We start from the raw sequence: 17,163 nt of genomic DNA, 5'->3' as shown, positions 1-17,163 counted from the left end.
GGTTTAACAAAACAGAAATGTGAAACTAAAAATAAATGACAGGATGAATAAATAACTAGATCACTACCTACGAGGCTCTGGAATCGTAACTAACTTAACCGCGTTCTAAAATACAGCTGAGATTCAGCAAGCTTACTGATTAAGAAGTTGAAAGATTCAACGAACTGCCGAGATACGCACACAGGCCGAAACGCGCGGTTCTTAAATTTCTACCTAGCAACCTTCACGTTAGCGATTCGAGAAGCACACATACAATCTCGTTTCCCTTCTATTTAAACTCAACTTACTTCTGCTAAAATTTGAATATATTGCGCGTTCTACTACAATTTACATACTCTGGCATTGGCAATTCTAGGGAAAAGTAAAGGCTTGACAGGAAAGATAGCTTAAAATAAATGTTAGTTAAAATAAATATAAACCCTACAAACTTATTATTAGTCAGATTCTTATATAAAAGATCCTTAATACGGCGCTTGAATTTCGCATTAACTCTTTACAAAATCTCATTGGGAAGAAATTCGATATTAATAAAAATAAACTTTTATAAAAATTTTAATTTTCTCTGCAAGCCTTTTTGCAGCATTATGTTACTAGCACGAAAATAAAAACTGCTGTCTTCTAAATATAATTTTTTATATATTAAAAGAATTTTCAACATAAACCGGAAAATGAATGCTTCAAATTGATCTCGAATAAGTAGAAATCTTCATATTTTTCAGGTCAGCTGTCGGCAGTCTTTAATTATTTAACAAAATTTTATGAACTTGTGAGGCTGTTACAGATATCAGTATATTACAGTTATGTAATATTAAAAGGTAGAAAGAAATCATAAGCCATCAAAGTAACAAACGAACGATTTTCTTCAGTAACAATAACTTTCTAAATCAAATTCTTTTATGAGTCAAATTTCTTTATGAAGATGTAAGTGAAAATAATAATACTTCTATATCAAAAGTTAAATCAATTTGATAAATCTATTCTTCATAACTTTGTTGCAAATAATTGCTATTGTATTTCTACTTCTTAACATTTTCAAATTATTTTAAAGTAATTTCGTAGTACTCACTTATAACTATAAATCCACTTATTTTCTTTCTAACCGTTTGCTGCAGAAGTTGCTTGAAAAATAATATGCAACGTAAGAGTGTTTTATTATTTATATGATGAGTAAATTTGAATTATTTTCTGGACAGGTAGACAGGTAACAGCCGTAGAATTAAAAAATCTCATACGGCTCTGCTCTATTACAATTTCTGAAAAACTTTTCTCGGAGACTTTTCAGTAATAATCCTATGTATTTTCTTTTTAAAACGTAGACCTTTGTTAATGTGTCTTTAATACTTACATAACTTGTTACACAAATTAATTCTTGCATTCTTCTTTTTAAATGTTTTAGAATAGTAAAGGTGAGAGAAACGCGTGTAACGGGTATCATCTCCCACATCCTCATCGGTTTATCGATCTTCTTGCTCCCCTACCCCATGGCTTACATTCCAACTGCCGTGCTTGATGGACTTTTCTTGTATATGGCCATCACATCGCTCAATGGGAATCAAATGTTTGAAAGGATCACACTGCTCTTCATGGAACAAGTATTGTTTACTACTGCTACTCTCAAAATACGTTTACTTAATACAATTTTAGTGAAGTTCATTTATACATAGGTTAAAAGAGATATATTATTCCTGATATATTTTTCATCTTCATTAAATTTCCATATGTTTAAAGTATAATAAATTACTTTTTTAAACATAATGTTTACTCTGTAATTTTTGATATTCTGAGAAATAGCGCATATATAATTTCATAAATAGAAATTTTTTAATTAAATAAGGACCATTTAGAAAACAAAACTCGTGTGTATGTTAATACAAGTAAAACGACTGATGCATGTTTATTTATCTTACAAGCATTTTGTTAGTATATTATATGTCGTTATGAAACTCAGCCATTATTGAACTAACTGGAAAACTAAAGACATTTTGTTAGTCGAAATTTGCACAAGTTTCTTCTTGCGGAAACAAACCGTATTCGATATATTTCATAAAAAAATTTGATAACTCTTTTCTCTTTTATATGTTGTTGCTATTCATAAATATATTAACATCTGATAAATAAACACACTTTCAAAATTAATGCAACCACCAGAAAGAATCACACAAATTACTTGATACGCATAGAAAAGTAATAAGCATATCACCAGTAGAATTAGTTGTATTTGTATGCCCGTGCAATACAAGTTATAGTTTATATGCCCCCTAGGGTGCAAATGTTAATACTCTGGGTTATTCCCAAGTATGTTATAATAGCTAGTCACCTCAACGCTGCATACTGTCATACGTTGTGAGGATGGCATACTCTAGTGCGAGCTCACCGCGTTTCTTCAGTCCGTTGGTGAAAGGTGACAGCAACTCTTGACGACTGTAGAAGGCGGCTTTTCTGTCTTTCGTGTGGGTTCACACATGCTGAACTTGAGATAAACTGGGTAATTTGAACGGCCAATTAAGACATCCGCAATCTGCATAGCAGGCACAACCACATGACTGTTGTGTACTTACACGTTGTCCTCAAGGAACACTCCACCTTGAACCCATGGAGAGGATTAAAATGGGATAAAAAATCATCTGAATACCGTTGGCTAGTTAAATTGCATGCTACAAACACTGGAGGAGTCCAAGAATCACCAAGTACGCTACCTTCATATAATTCCAGATGAAAACCGTAAGTTGCTTTGAGCCAGAAGTGCATCTTGGAGCTCTTCATCCTTAAGTAACTAACTACATGCATACTTTGCCATCGCTTACATCATCTGTACCAAGGTGGAAACAGGACTCATTACTAAAGACTACACATATGTGTTCGATTTCCCAAACGTATTTGGCATGGCACTGTCGGAACTGGTTCAGGTATACATGTGGACTGAGCCATACGCAATGCTTGACCTTCTAGTATGAAGTCCACCAACATAAATACGACGAAGCAGAATGCCATTAGACATAGATTTGTGTGAAGAATTTAACATGTCTTTCAAAAACCTCCGAAAAGGTAGCATAAAAGCTGGCAACTTTTCTATATGTATTCTGGCTATTTTTCCTGACATTAATTAGTCGTGAACAATTTAGATGTGCACTAGGATATTCTTCATGTTCATCACGACACAGACGCACATACTGAGAAACTAAACTAATGTCATGAGTCACTTCAGTGCCTATTGAATATTGCGACTAATTACTCTGGAAAGCGCCCTAATGAATCCTCTTTCACATGGTGTCAGATGATGAAACATGTTTCGCTGACGTTGTTGAGACATTAAAGTGGTCAAGGTGAGACTAGACTTCGAATAACAAAACTTTTACACTATTTTGAGCTATAGTTTTCTCTACGTTGTTATTGCAGCGAAAGAAACTCTCAGCAGTTATACCAATATGTATTTTTTTCCGAACACAGTCAATGAGCTGGTTTTTTACTGATGCGTTAATTTTGCGAAGGTTCTTTGACTGCGCTGCAAATGATTGCAATTGATATGATGGCAATTATTGCAATTAATTGATAGTAGTTCTAAAAGGGTGGAAATACTATTTACAGGGCACTGATGAACGAGCATTACACAGTGTATACAAAGCTCTCAGTGCCGAAGAGGAAGTATGAGCATTGTGTGTATATTAGGTAGTCTGAACTACAAACATAAATTAAAGTGTATTTCATATAAATTCTCTGGGGAATAAAATCTCAATTACGTATAATTGACTGAGATTCTTTGAACATAGCTTGTACTGCAACTGAAGTCACTATTCTGTAATAAATGTATTCGTATTTAAAAATTTGGCATTTTTCTTTGGGTATGAAACTTTGCTAGAGAGTTACTTAATTTTTTTACTGAATAAATTGTGTTAGCTCGTAATTTATATAGCGTAGAATATTGTTTAAAACTTGATTTCTTTACGCTTTCTAGACTGCCTACCCTCCGAATCACTACATACGACGATGCCCGCAACGAAAGATTCACATCTTCACCATGTGCCAAGTATTTCAGTTGGCTATTATGTGCTTCTTTGGCTTCTCCCCATGGTCTTACGTCAAGATGGTCTTCCCCGTCATCATTTTTCTACTGCTTCCTTTCAGGTACTGTATAAAGATAAAAGGAAATTTAAAAGTAACGGAACTTCATCAGTCAAAAATTAGAAAGAAGCTTTATGTGTTTGGTACGAGACGATATCTTATGTTTTAAAAACGTTTCAGGCAGCTTCGTTCCAAACATTTTATCATCAACTTTGTTTGAACACAATGTTCATGTTTAGTCTAAAAAATTCAATCCTATTTTAAAAGACTCGTTTTCCCTTACTTTTCTAATGATATTTTTTATACAGTTTATTATTAAGTTTAAAAATTTTATTTAAAAACGTTTTTGTTTGAAAGCAAGGAAATCACAAAGCATGGAAGCTGGTATCATATTAAAAAACAGAATTTCAATATATTTAATGAATGCTTTAATCAGCCGTTTTAACCATACATATTGAAAAACTATAATAAGCACAAAATATTCGTAAATTTTAAATTTACGAAATGAAAACAAAAATTTGAAGACGAAAACTACTTTCTTAAATTCGTTACACCAAAAAAAACTGACAATGAGGCTTCACATGGATATTTCAAGCCAAGATGGAAAGCTTTAACACACACAAAATTTCAAAAAGTACCATAAGCATGTTCCACTTTTATTTACAATAAAATCGTTTGGTAGTATTTCATTATCTTCTCAATGAATCGGCATTCCATTTTAGTCTCGCAATGTAAATGTGGACGAAACATTTTAAAATTAAATAAGAGGAATAGAATTAAGTACACTTTTAGAAAAATTACTGTAAAACTGGCTGAAGCTATTAATATTAAAAATAAGAAGAAAACTTACAAAAAGGAACATTATATCGAATCCGCAGATTCAGAATAATCAATTTTAGAATTATAACTAGAAAAACGAGCTTGGAGAAAAACTGGGCATCCTAGGAAAATTAACACTAACGAATGCTATTGTATAAAAATTATGCATTTTGGGGCAACTGTGTCTTACTGTGCAATATTTTTTCAGACCACACAAATTCAAGATTGTTGAAATTTATAAAGAAAACAAGAAAGGAAATTAAAACTGATGGAAGTATAATTATGCTGTGTGTTATCTCAATTCTTTTTCTAGAGAATTTCTTCCTGTGAATTGATATGAATTTTCCTTCTAAATTTTAGAATTGCTTTTAAACCAGTTTATAAAAATTCCTTGTCAGCTTTTCCTCACAAACATAACACTTTTACTTCTATATTAGAAGTTTGGTTCTTTGAATAAAGCTTCTGAAAAATGAAATAGGAGAAATTACTGCGAAATGTGTGTCGTGACACGCCCCTGAGAGATTATTTCCTGGCCTCTCTTAAAATTATTAAAGATAAATAAATTTGTTTCTCTAATGTGTCTTTGACAGTCGCGAATGCGCGATAATTATATCAAAATAAAATTTTAAAATTGTCAAGTTCTTCCTTGAAAAATATTTCGACAGTTTTCTCAATTTTCTTAGTTTGCAATGTTATACGTATAGTTATGCTTTTCCTTACTGAAAGTTTCTCAGCATAAATTAACCCATTTTTTTATTTTAGGCACAAGGTAGTTCCGTGCCTTGTCGATGGAAAGTATCTGGAGGCTTTGGATGGCGAGCATCAATGAAGAGAATAGCATCATAGCTCAGTGAAAGACAAGTCCCTTTACTTTATTCGCTTCATACAGGCTGATCGTTTTATGAAGAACTTAGCTGTCACGTCGGATCCCTGGTCCTCATGCACGAGTGCCTAAACCATTTTCGTAAAAGTTGCTCTAACAAGAACAATTACACCAGCGCGACACATGGAAAAGAAAAAGAATGCGAAAACGGATTTTTAATTTTTTTTCTCTATGCGTGAACTTTTGGAGAAAGCAGCTTGTTTTTGCAAACGCATTCAAAAACAAAAGGGGAGAAAATGCTTTAATTTCTAAGTACATTAGCTAAATTTTTAAACTTCCGCGGATATGTCGGTTTTCGCTTTTGTAAAATTCACATTTTGTGAAGTTCTATCTTGAAGCATCTGTAAAGATTTGTCTCTTCGTCAAGAAATTCAGCTGTGAATATCAAGGTTGTGGCTTCCATGAATTACCCAAAAAAGGAATATTCAAAGCTAATGCAGTTAATGAAACATTCTGTTGAGGACCAGGTTGCTACGACCTCAAAAAGGCAACTAGATTTTCTTTTCTTTCCTTCTTTCTTCACACATCATCGAACAGTGGTCAAGACCTCAGCCTACTGACAGATTCCTCCTGGTTGTCTTAGTTGAAATAAGGAAGTGGTAAAGAAGTAATCCACTGTTAGTTAACCGTAAATCAAGCACTATATCTGGTCTGGTAATGCGAAAACAATACATAATGAAAACCACACTAATTAGGTTCCAATCCGGTAAGAAGCTGAGAAAAGGCTTCATATATACATTCTTTTAAATCCTCATTATGCTCTATCAAATCAAAATCAGCGTTTGGTTCCACTCAATGATAAAATCATAGTTTATATTGTGTTTTGTTATATTTTACAGCTCAAAAAGGAGAATATTTGGCAAATATCTTCTAAAGCAAATGTTGCTACAATTAAAAAATCATATATTTCTGCTCCTAAAAGATAAACTTATTGGTTAAATAGTCAAATTCTTATCAGTATTCATTGCTGGATAAAAATCATGTGACTGCAAGTTGTTTCTTTAGTGAATATTAGATTAGAAAAACCTCTGTTTAAGAATTATTTTCAATTTGTGTAAAAATTAAATTTTTCTTTCGTATGTTGTTAAGGAGTCAAAGAAAAAAATGTGAAACAAAACTCATAAGACTGAAAAATTAATTGAAAGTAGAATAATTATTAGTAAACTCACTAGGCAGAAAGAAATACTGAATTTCAACTTTTGCGAATTCATTGATATAATTTACATGCAACTAGAAACATGCCGTAAATTTCCTATTTCACTTTTTTTAATGTTTAAATAATTAAAAATCTAAGAGTCCCTACATTGCAATGTTAAAAATAAATATTACAGTTCTGACTCCTACTTACTAAAAATATACACTCTTAAGATCCTTTGCATTCATAAGAAAATCCCCGACATAAATGAAACTACCATTCATGTATTTATTATAAAAATAATGTTTAAAATTTATTATTTTCTGCAATACGCTTTTCATTCATGCAAGATGAAAATAAAAAGCTGAAATGAACCGGCCATAGAATGAATTCAAGTGCTTGAACTGTAAAGGACAGTGTAACAAAGAACATACTCGTTAAATGCAAATTCTTTTCTTTCATTGAATGATCCGTTTCTATAGATGTATTTTTGTAAAAATGGAAGCAGTGTTCGATTTTAAGCTCTTTCTGTGAAAGAATACTGCAAAAGGAAGATTGTCTTTACTGTAGAAAAGACCTCCATTGACAAATCCTTTTTTTTAAGTGTAGATATTTGTCCTAGTATTTTAACGATGATAATTCTCATATATTCGAGACGATAACTGCTACGGGTGAGGTGTAATCGGTCAAACCCTCACGTATAATAAAAGAAAAAAAAAGAAAAAAAAAACAAGTAACCGCAAGCACTTTTTATATGAATCAGCCACGTATTGGCATATGTTATCTATTGTAGTAGCAATTTAGTCTGATTTTTTTTTTCTTTTCTACAAGTCACTCATATCAGGAAAGCAAGATGAGTAGCCGTCTCAAAATTGATACGTTTTGCCGTATCTAGGAAGCACTTGATCTCGACAGATTACTAGTTTGAGATGTTTTTCTTGAACCGTTTCTGTTTCCCATTTCAACATGAGTACTCTATCAGCCAATTACGAAAGGTCTGTGTTGTTAAATGTCGATCAAATTGCCCGTTGTTGTTGTTGTTGTTGTTGTTTTTGAAAACTAGATAAATTTTCATTAATTAATATTCCAACTCATAAGTAACTTGCAAATCAACAGATATTTTTGTAATATCTTCAGTGCCAATCTAGAACTATTACTGAATATATATTAAAAATAGAACAATATTCAGAACTCCTGGTTGGAAAAATAGTTTTCTAGGGATAGGTACTAAATTCGAATTCTGGAATTTCTATATCAGTGTTTAAAATCAGCTAGCATTTTGTTTCACTTTTAGCTGACACTAAGCGTCTACAAAGATATATATATATATGCACATACATGCATACGTAAGCATATGTATGTATATATATTTGCATCCAAACAAAATTAAGTAAATTAAGCTTATTACTTAGTAGAATAGAGAAATGTCGTCAGTAACACTAGTAATATTCAGAAATTCTTCTGCAGTGCATATGCTGTGAATATAATATGTATTTTGGAAGTAAGTTGAACAGTAGATGCAAGATTAAACTATGTTGTCGCAGAAGGTGACTTGTTGTTTATTTTGCTTCTCTTCTGTGCATACGTGGAGTATTAATAAACTCATGAGTGTTTAACACTTACGTATTCACACGCATTTATGCATACACGCATGCAGACATTCATATGTGTATATATGTGCATATATGTATGTATGTATGTGTATATATATATGCATATTTCTCTGTTCTTAGGTGTATGTATACATGTGTGCACCTGTGCATGCACATTCAGTATATGTGGATTTATTTAGCTGATAATGTTTGAAGAAATGTTGAATGTAAAATTCGTAAAAAACGCCGTTTTACTCGACATCCATGTGCTCTGCCACGCTTGGTGTTATAAGTAAAGTGCTCAAAATGATATGTTCGTAACAGCAAAGGTGGAGTGCAGGAGACCAAAACTCTTGCCGAATGTTGAAAAGGGAAAAATTAATACTTATTTTTATAACATACTCTTTGAACAATATAAAAATAGTACTTTATTTAGAAGTGGTGATGAGATACTTTTCAACGAGCCACTTGTCTGCGTTGTTTTAACAGAGTACAAATTCGAATTATCACGGAAAGCAAACAGCCAATTAATTTGTACGCAGTTCTTCACGTAGAAGAGGAGACCTGAGTGTCGACTGCTGAGCACTCTCAAAGTATAAGCACCGATAGCCATGTCAAAGGTTGTATTTCAGACTTATGCCAAATCTCGTTGATTCAAAACGACATATACCTGCCAAACAACTCAGACGCAAGGTTACTAAAATCAAGCAACTTATAATCCCTGTTGACTATATTTGAAATCTCTCCAACCATAGGGAAAAAGAAAAAAAAACATTTGCTGCAAATACACAGCTAATGAACAATAATTGGGATGACAACTTCTTTCGGTAAGTTGTTGTACAAGTTTATGTCTCTGCTAAAGTTTACACAACCAGTTCCGAGTTGAACTCTATAGGATCTGTGCTGTGAACTGTATTCATAATTATAATCATTTTGTAATGATGTTTGTGTGTAACAGTGTTCTGCAAATAAACCTGTTGGCAGGCCCCGTTTGATATTCAGATCATTCAACAAAATAAACCAGCTTTCCCTAACAATGAAACCTGCAAAAACTTTAGCCAAAAGTGTTACTGTGTTCTAGTCTTGAAAATGTGAAATTTGCTTAACTGAAACTAGACAAGTTAATTTTAAATTTAATCGCTCCTTAAATTTTCTTTAAAATTAATTTCAATTACTAATAAATTTATGACGAAGCATGCGTGGCTCGCTAACAGCTAGTTGGACAACACTGACATTTAATAATGTGTGATATTTAGAGCAATATATTTTTGTTATATTATTTCATTACATTACTGGTCTTAGAATGAAAGGCTCTTTTATTCTTCCTGTAGCCTTTTATGTTTCAAAGTTTGTAATTTTGTTTTCTTACTGATCCTGATGTTCTGTGTCTAGATAAAAATTAAACTGAAAACTGGTAGCACTTAGATGTGTACCTAATTCTTCTTAAATCCACTGAATATGGTTGTAGTTAGAAGTAACAGCTCAAAGATACTGAATCGAACTTTTTCAAATTAACATTAAGCACATGGGATAGAAATTTATTTTTTATAAGTTTCTTGATTTAGATGCGTTGTTAAATAACTGCTAAAAAGTTTAGGAAATGTGTTGTGTTTAAAAGTAATATGTTTGTAATTGTTGTAATATGTGAAAAATGTTTATATGAAAAGAGAATTTAGTATATACTCGCGTTTGTTGGTCGTAAGGTATTCTTTATTTCGTATAATTTCTATAATAACGCATCATATTAAAGCTTCAATTAAAGCCAGTTTCACTCTTTGGTCCCTTTCTCTCATTTTATAATTCAGAAGCAAAAGTAATAGATAATATGAAGTATTTCTTAACACAAAAAAGCACATCTTATCCTCGTATTGCTATCACAAATCATGAATCATCTTAGGATGTAAATGATACTTAAAGTAAAGAATGGGCAGTTGGTTAAATGTATAACTTACGTTTACAATTAAAAAGACTTACCTCCATATTTCTTCATAATTAGATATTATAACCAGGCTTCGGGTAGTTGTGCAGTAAAAGCACATAATACGTTTAATAGAGTTTAACAAGAAAGAAATAATAAGCAATCAAGCTTTTATTTCATTTTCATATGTATAAGTATTAAACCGTATTCAGTTTGATTTTGAGGCGATCATAAATTAAGACAATGATTGCTTTTCTCAACTAAAATAGTTATTCATTTTTCCTTCCCAGATTAAGATTTTAAACAGATTCCTCAATGTAGTTTTTAAGAAAAAAATAACATTTAGGATTTTCTAACATAACGCGACCAGAGAAATAGTTGCTTTTGATTAGAAAAAAATTCTTTCTTTTTTATTTCTATATAGTTCTATATTTTTGAAAAATATAAAATAATGAATTTCACCAGCAACTTATTTCTGTGCTCTTTTCGACTTGAAATGGATGCATGCTTTTCCCAACTTGAATGAAAATTATGATGTATTTCCTATGATTTTCAAATGTTCTTTAAGACATTTTCCGATTAATCCGTTTCCTACATCATCACAGCATCAACCATATTTCCAAAAGATTATTCTCAATATTGCATGACTATTCAGAATAAAATTTATTTAGTTAGTTCTTGAAATCTGATATCATGCAGTAAAACACTAATCAGTATTTTTCCGTTTTGCCGGCGCAAATCTCGCCAAGCAAATTTTATTGGAGACAATATACAGTATACACATAAAAAATGTTAACAAATATTGGTTCTACGAATTTTTTTTTTTTTTTTATTTTGAAGGCATAAACATTTTAATATCGCTTAAAATTTTGTAAAAAGCCAATAAATAAAGACAATAAATTTGTAAAAAGATATTAATTTAAGAATTTACTTTGCTTTCACGGTTCAACATCCTGATTTACCGGTTCATATCATGTAATCCCATCTCACGTATACTACGCTACAAAAATCCAATTCTCTCAGTAATTATCTACATAATTTCAAGTTAAATCTTGATTTGGAATGCAAGTTTAAATGATAAAATTACTTCAATTCGTAAGAATAGCTTGACTTTGCCTTTTCTATATTTTCGCCTTCGGGTGAGCGGTGTGATTGCATCCTAATTGACTTAATTATCGCAAATGGCCCTAGGGCATAAAGTTGAACTATCTGGTAAGAATTATATCTAATTGTATGCCAGTATTCAAAGAAACAATCAATCTGATAAGAAATGGCTGCGACTTGTTTTGAAAATGATGCGTAAAAGGCTACAAGCGAGGCTATTCCGTTTGGAATCAGTTGTATCACCATTGGCGACTTTATCGCCTGCGCTGGCAAAACGGAAAAGTACCCACTAATCTAATCCGGTTCATATAGAAAATTTCTTTTCCTCTAATTCTGAATAGCACGTAGGAAAAATTTATCATAAATGCTTTTGAATTGATTGAAAAAAACTGAATTCACGTTAATAATAAGGTGCTTACGCGATAGTTTTGAATTGCATTTGAAAGAAATGTAATTCTCCAGTTCTCAAACTTCCTCATAAATTAACTTCTGCTTAAATGCATACGTATGAATAACGTGATTGCACACACTACCAAATTATAAGTAATTGGAAAGGTTATTAGATAAAAAAATCATAAGATATATTTAAAAGAGAAAATTAAAATTTTATCTTGAGATTGCTTAAAATTTAACCTAGAATTTTTCAATATAGTAACCTTCATTTCGCACTTTATTTGGTAGAATTTAGTTTGATATCCTTTTCAAATAATTTAATGTGTTCAACAACATCATTCTCAGTTTTTGAATCAATATCTCTTCGAGCTATTTCTTTATTAGTAGCTTGGCTATATATCCATAATTTGAAAGATATATAGCTAGAAAATCTAAGCTTAGTGCTTCCGTCTTGGTATTAAACCCAGTTGCCATTTAAGTATTTCTAACTTATATATTTGTAAACTTTTGTTTAGAGAATATTCATCCTTTTTATTAAAGCAATTTTATACAAAAAATACATATATATATATATATATGTATGTAAGACTCAAAACCACTGTCATGCAGTTCATTCAAAATTTAAAAGACTCATAACTTTAAAATCCTTATTATTCAAGCACAATTTAATGCTTATACATGAAACTTGATTGCTTTGAATTTTCCTTTTATTATTGAAACATATATTTGACTTAAATCCTACAAAATATTTGTCTAATAATACATATTTGATGTTCCTTCAAAAAGGCTATAAGAATAAGAAGCAAAAAAGCTAACACTTAGGTAATGTGGTGCAAATATTGCTATGCATGTCGTACCTGAATGTACGACTATCCGAAGCCAAGACTAAACTAATAGTTCCTTTACTGCAAGTTATGTTATCGCATCAGCGATATCCAAGAAAAATAAGTATAAAAATAGAATAGATTTTAGGTTTAGATGCCATATTTTCTAATCGAAAATTTAAATACTTTAGTATTCGCTGTTCTCAATTGAATCAACATTCTTGTCGGACTAGCAAATGTTTCCATCAACTAGAAATAGGAAACTTAGCATAGTCAGAACATCATCTATTCTTCGAATGCAAAATGAAACCGTAAAAAGTGGAAAAATCTTCGACTAAGACGCGTTCCCTTGTCCAGTGAGCAGTGATATAAAAAAATGTCGTGTCACTTACTCAAAGATAAAAAGAATTGCCGTCATAGTTGTAATAATAAAGCACATTTTAATCACGAAAATTTCACAACAGAAAGACTACTACAAAGTTCCAAAAAACTGTAAATTCATTTTCCTTGAATCTTAATCATTAAAATGAGTATAGTAATAGATGAAGCATTGGGAAAAATAATTAAGGAGATCTATCTCTTCAAACTGTTGTCATAATTACCCATTTGCAATCATTAAAATCTTTAAATATTATTAAACTAAATGTAAAGTATAGCATAATCTCTCTGAATAAAATTAAAATAGTTCTTGAATATGAACTGCAGCAGTTCTCAAATTTATGTGAATAAGACGGAAATTTCACAACAGAAATTTCACAACAGAAAGACTACTACAAAGTTCCAAAAAACTGTAAATTCATTTTCCTTGAATCTTAATCATTAAAATGAGTATAGTAATAGATGAAGCATTGGGAAAAATAATTAAGGAGATCTATCTCTTCAAACTGTTGTCATAATTACCCATTTGCAATCATTAAAATCTTTAAATATTATTAAACTAAATGTAAAGTATAGCATAATCTCTCTGAATAAAATTAAAATAGTTCTTGAATATGAACTGCAGTAGTTCTCAAATTTATGTGAATAAGACGAACTTGGCAACTTTGAATAAACTAGTACTCAACTTCAAGCACTTAAATATCATTATGCTAATCAAAACCTTCAAAACGTCCTTTGAATTTATGCCCGTATATCAAGGGCAAATATTACAAGGTCGTAAAATAAACTTTATCGTCTGGTGCAGTTAAGAAATTCAATTATATCTTTCAAAACTAGAACATAAATAAAAACCTAACTGTACTGTGCAATTGCTTTTTACTATGAATGGACGATTTGGCTATCACTTTCGAAAGCACGCAGGCTATCACATGAATAACTATACCTAAAGACTAGCATTTGTAAGCATTTTTGGTTTTATGCTTTTAGGAAAATAGTTCTGTTTCCCTTCTGAAGCTAAGTGCTTAGTCTTTCTGACTAAATACAGTTTAGATGTCTACGTTACAAGCATTCGCAGTTATTTTAAATGCACATGAATATTGTCTTAAATTTTCTACTTTCAGAAAATATAATATTTGAAAAAGCATTTAAAAATAGTCAATAGATATAGAGTACATAGAGAATTAAACGTTTTTTTATTATTCTTTACTAAATGAATAACATACGTAGAACAGAAAAAATTAACTTACGATGACTAAATCTTCGTTCTAGTAATACTTATAAGTGTTATTTGGCTTACCAATAATCATTAGGATCTAGATCTAACAAGATCTCCAGATTGATACTGCAAAAAAGTAAAACCGTGAAATGTCTCTTCTTTTCACTTAGTTACTTAGACAGCTTAGAAATTACAATGGTTATCTAATTTTGGATATTAGAAAACTTGGCCCAACTCTCAAGTTCTGTATTAGCATAGTTTGAGAACTACTGATATAATCTCATGAAGATTTTTAAGTTCTATTTTTAAACTAAATTGGATAGCCTGCATCTCATAGCGCTTTTGTCCATAATTCATTTCTATTTCTCTTTTCTTTCACAGATCCATGACATACTCACGAGGCAGCTAGCTCATTGATTTTACTTCCAATCAAATATTCAAAAACTAACAGTCATGTTTTCATTCGTAGTAATTCGAAGTGCACATTTCCCATAATTATGTCTTCTTAATAACAATACAAATACATACAAATTTGAGGTGCTCAGGTGTAATGAAATCGAAGTTTACTTAAAAAGCTTATTTTCTTCTGTAAAAGATCAAAGGAAAAGCAAGCGCAAACGAAAGATTGCGAAAGGAAAGAGAGGAAGCTAAAGTACCTGTTAAGCATTTCCTTTATAATAAAACAGCGGGAAATTAAGTGAACAAATTTTTAAAGTGGTATTTTTTAAGTCACCAGACTAGTAAAAAATGTGTTTTATTAAATCTATCTAATTAAAACTACAGCAATAACTAAAGTTTTATAATTTTAGGCATTTTAAAAAGTGTGAAAATGTTTTAAATAAGTTAACTAATTGAAATCGTCTTCACAATTTTCAACACAAAACCTTGTTATTTATTATCTTGAGAATATGTAACCAATTTTAATTTCAACAAGATGATCAAATTATCCCCCTTTTGCTACATTCCCTTAACTTAATAACCTTATGCCTAATATATTATTTAAAAAGGTAGTAAGTCTGACATTTTGTATTACTCTGCTACTACATGATTGCTTTTTAACTCCAGATCATTCATAAAAGTCTGAAATTTATATAATGTTTATTTATCGAAACAGAAAAGAAAGTGCACAGAAAGAAAAAAATGAAGCTTCATTGATATGTAATTGATTGGTGCTTCTGAAACTATTGTCTGCTTGATAAGTTATGATATTTTTATTAAAGAGCGGAAAATGTTAAATATTTACTTTTCATAAGTATTTTGAGCAATTTATAAAGTGATTCAAAAGCGAATACAATCTATGAATATATAAAATATGATATGCTTATCTTTTTCTGTACATACGCAACAAGGTTGCCTTAATATGGAGATACTAGTTCTCGATCTCTGAGTGTTTCTTATTTGACATTTTATTCTTTGTATGTAAATAAAAAGTGTTTGTTCACTACACTTAAGAAAATATAATAAGTTAGCTTGAGCAGAGAAATGTAATTTTGTTTCATATAAGAAGAATTCGCTGATTTAAACAATTTCGCTGTAGCTGCTGGATTGTTATTAATTATTTAGGAATTCTCCGTGTAAAAATATTCCAAGTTCTGTTAGAAAATTAATAAGTCCTCTTTATTTCTGAGAATATTCACGTTATTACTTTTGCATCTATTTCTATTCCAAAATTAGTCTGTGAGATTTAGAAAATTATATAACATTGCGATAGATACCTAGCTAAGAAGCAATGAAAAGTTTATCGTTGCAAGTAAAATGTAGTTAGATATATACGGCAACTCTATTTCTTTCTGTAGTCGAAAAGATCCAAGCACGGTTGCATAACTCTAATCTGTGTAATTACAGAAATCTTTAGTAAAAACAAAGAAAAATAACATTTTGGGCATTATATCATAAATAAAGAATTGCAGCAAATATTGAATGCTACATTCAAGACCTTTGCAACTGGCCAAGTTTATTTAATAACATTTTCGAACTATCCCTAAAATGTTTTTCTATGATCTTCGCATTACAAAAAAAGGCCAATCAAAATTTAAGATCTAGGAATATTTAAAGAAATAAATTAGTCTCATATTATATAATGCTTCATTACTTTCGCCTCAAGGAAGTTATAAATGCCTACAGACAGTTTTTATAATTTATTATAACTGTACTTTGATTTCACCCTTTGAAAAAAATAATAACTTTTTATTTTTTGATTTAGTGTAGCTTTTTTTAGTCTTAATGAAGAAAAATAAATGTACGTGGCTGTCCTTGGTATCACATTGCAAAGGTAACAGTTTCAGGTAGTATCTTTGTTGGTAGAAACTTTTTTAACCAAGAATGTTTCATAGCAAATGATTAATGTTCAAGAGTGATTGTTGGCATTATTCAAGATAATAGATATCAAGATTATATATATTGCATCAGAAAAATCTAAAAATGTCTGATTAAATATTGACTTTGCCCTGTATATATGTAATACTATATATTGTATGGGGAAATAAAGTGGGATGATGAAATGAGAAGTCTGTATTATTCTTTGAGCAGTATATTGATTCAATAAAGCAACGAAACAGAAAATGTTACTATGAAATACAATCCCTGACTCAAAAATCTGAGTTTTTTCACTATCACTGAGCAGTTACACTACGTAGTTACAGTTCAATACATTACATTTAGCATTTAATTAAAGTCCAAAAATAATTTTCGTATATTTACATGTTTAATATAATTTTCCACTTTTGGAATAATTACATTGGAGTTGTTACTAAAGCATACATATTGACACAATACAGAAACAGAAATTTTTTTAAGCAACACTTTGATACAAAAGAAATAATAACAAAAGATCACATTTTTA

At 30.7% G+C, this 17,163-nt stretch overlaps 1 protein-coding gene across 2 annotated transcripts in view; it reads left to right on the top strand.

Moving 5' to 3' along the window:
- The window catches only part of LOC118195362 (solute carrier family 4 member 11-like), an 842,086-nt gene extending 825,258 nt beyond the window's left edge, over positions 1-16,828 (top strand). For both annotated transcript variants that reach the window (XM_085809451.1, XM_085809450.1), the window contains exons 17-19: positions 1,397-1,592; positions 3,953-4,122; positions 5,641-16,828. In XM_085809451.1, the coding sequence (XP_085665577.1) occupies positions 1,397-1,592; positions 3,953-4,122; positions 5,641-5,707 (433 nt within the window). In that variant the 3' untranslated portion in view covers positions 5,708-16,828. The remainder of the gene's footprint in view (positions 1-1,396; positions 1,593-3,952; positions 4,123-5,640) is intronic.
- Positions 16,829-17,163: the final 335 nt, after the last annotated feature.

This window comes from Stegodyphus dumicola, chromosome X2, assembly GCF_044657685.1.
Source record: "Stegodyphus dumicola isolate Sdum_Otavi_A_Nest chromosome X2, ASM4465768v1".
Lineage (NCBI taxonomy): Eukaryota > Metazoa > Arthropoda > Arachnida > Araneae > Eresidae > Stegodyphus > Stegodyphus dumicola.
Note: the sequence above shows the minus strand (reverse complement) of the source record. Positions and strands in the feature narration are given on the sequence as shown.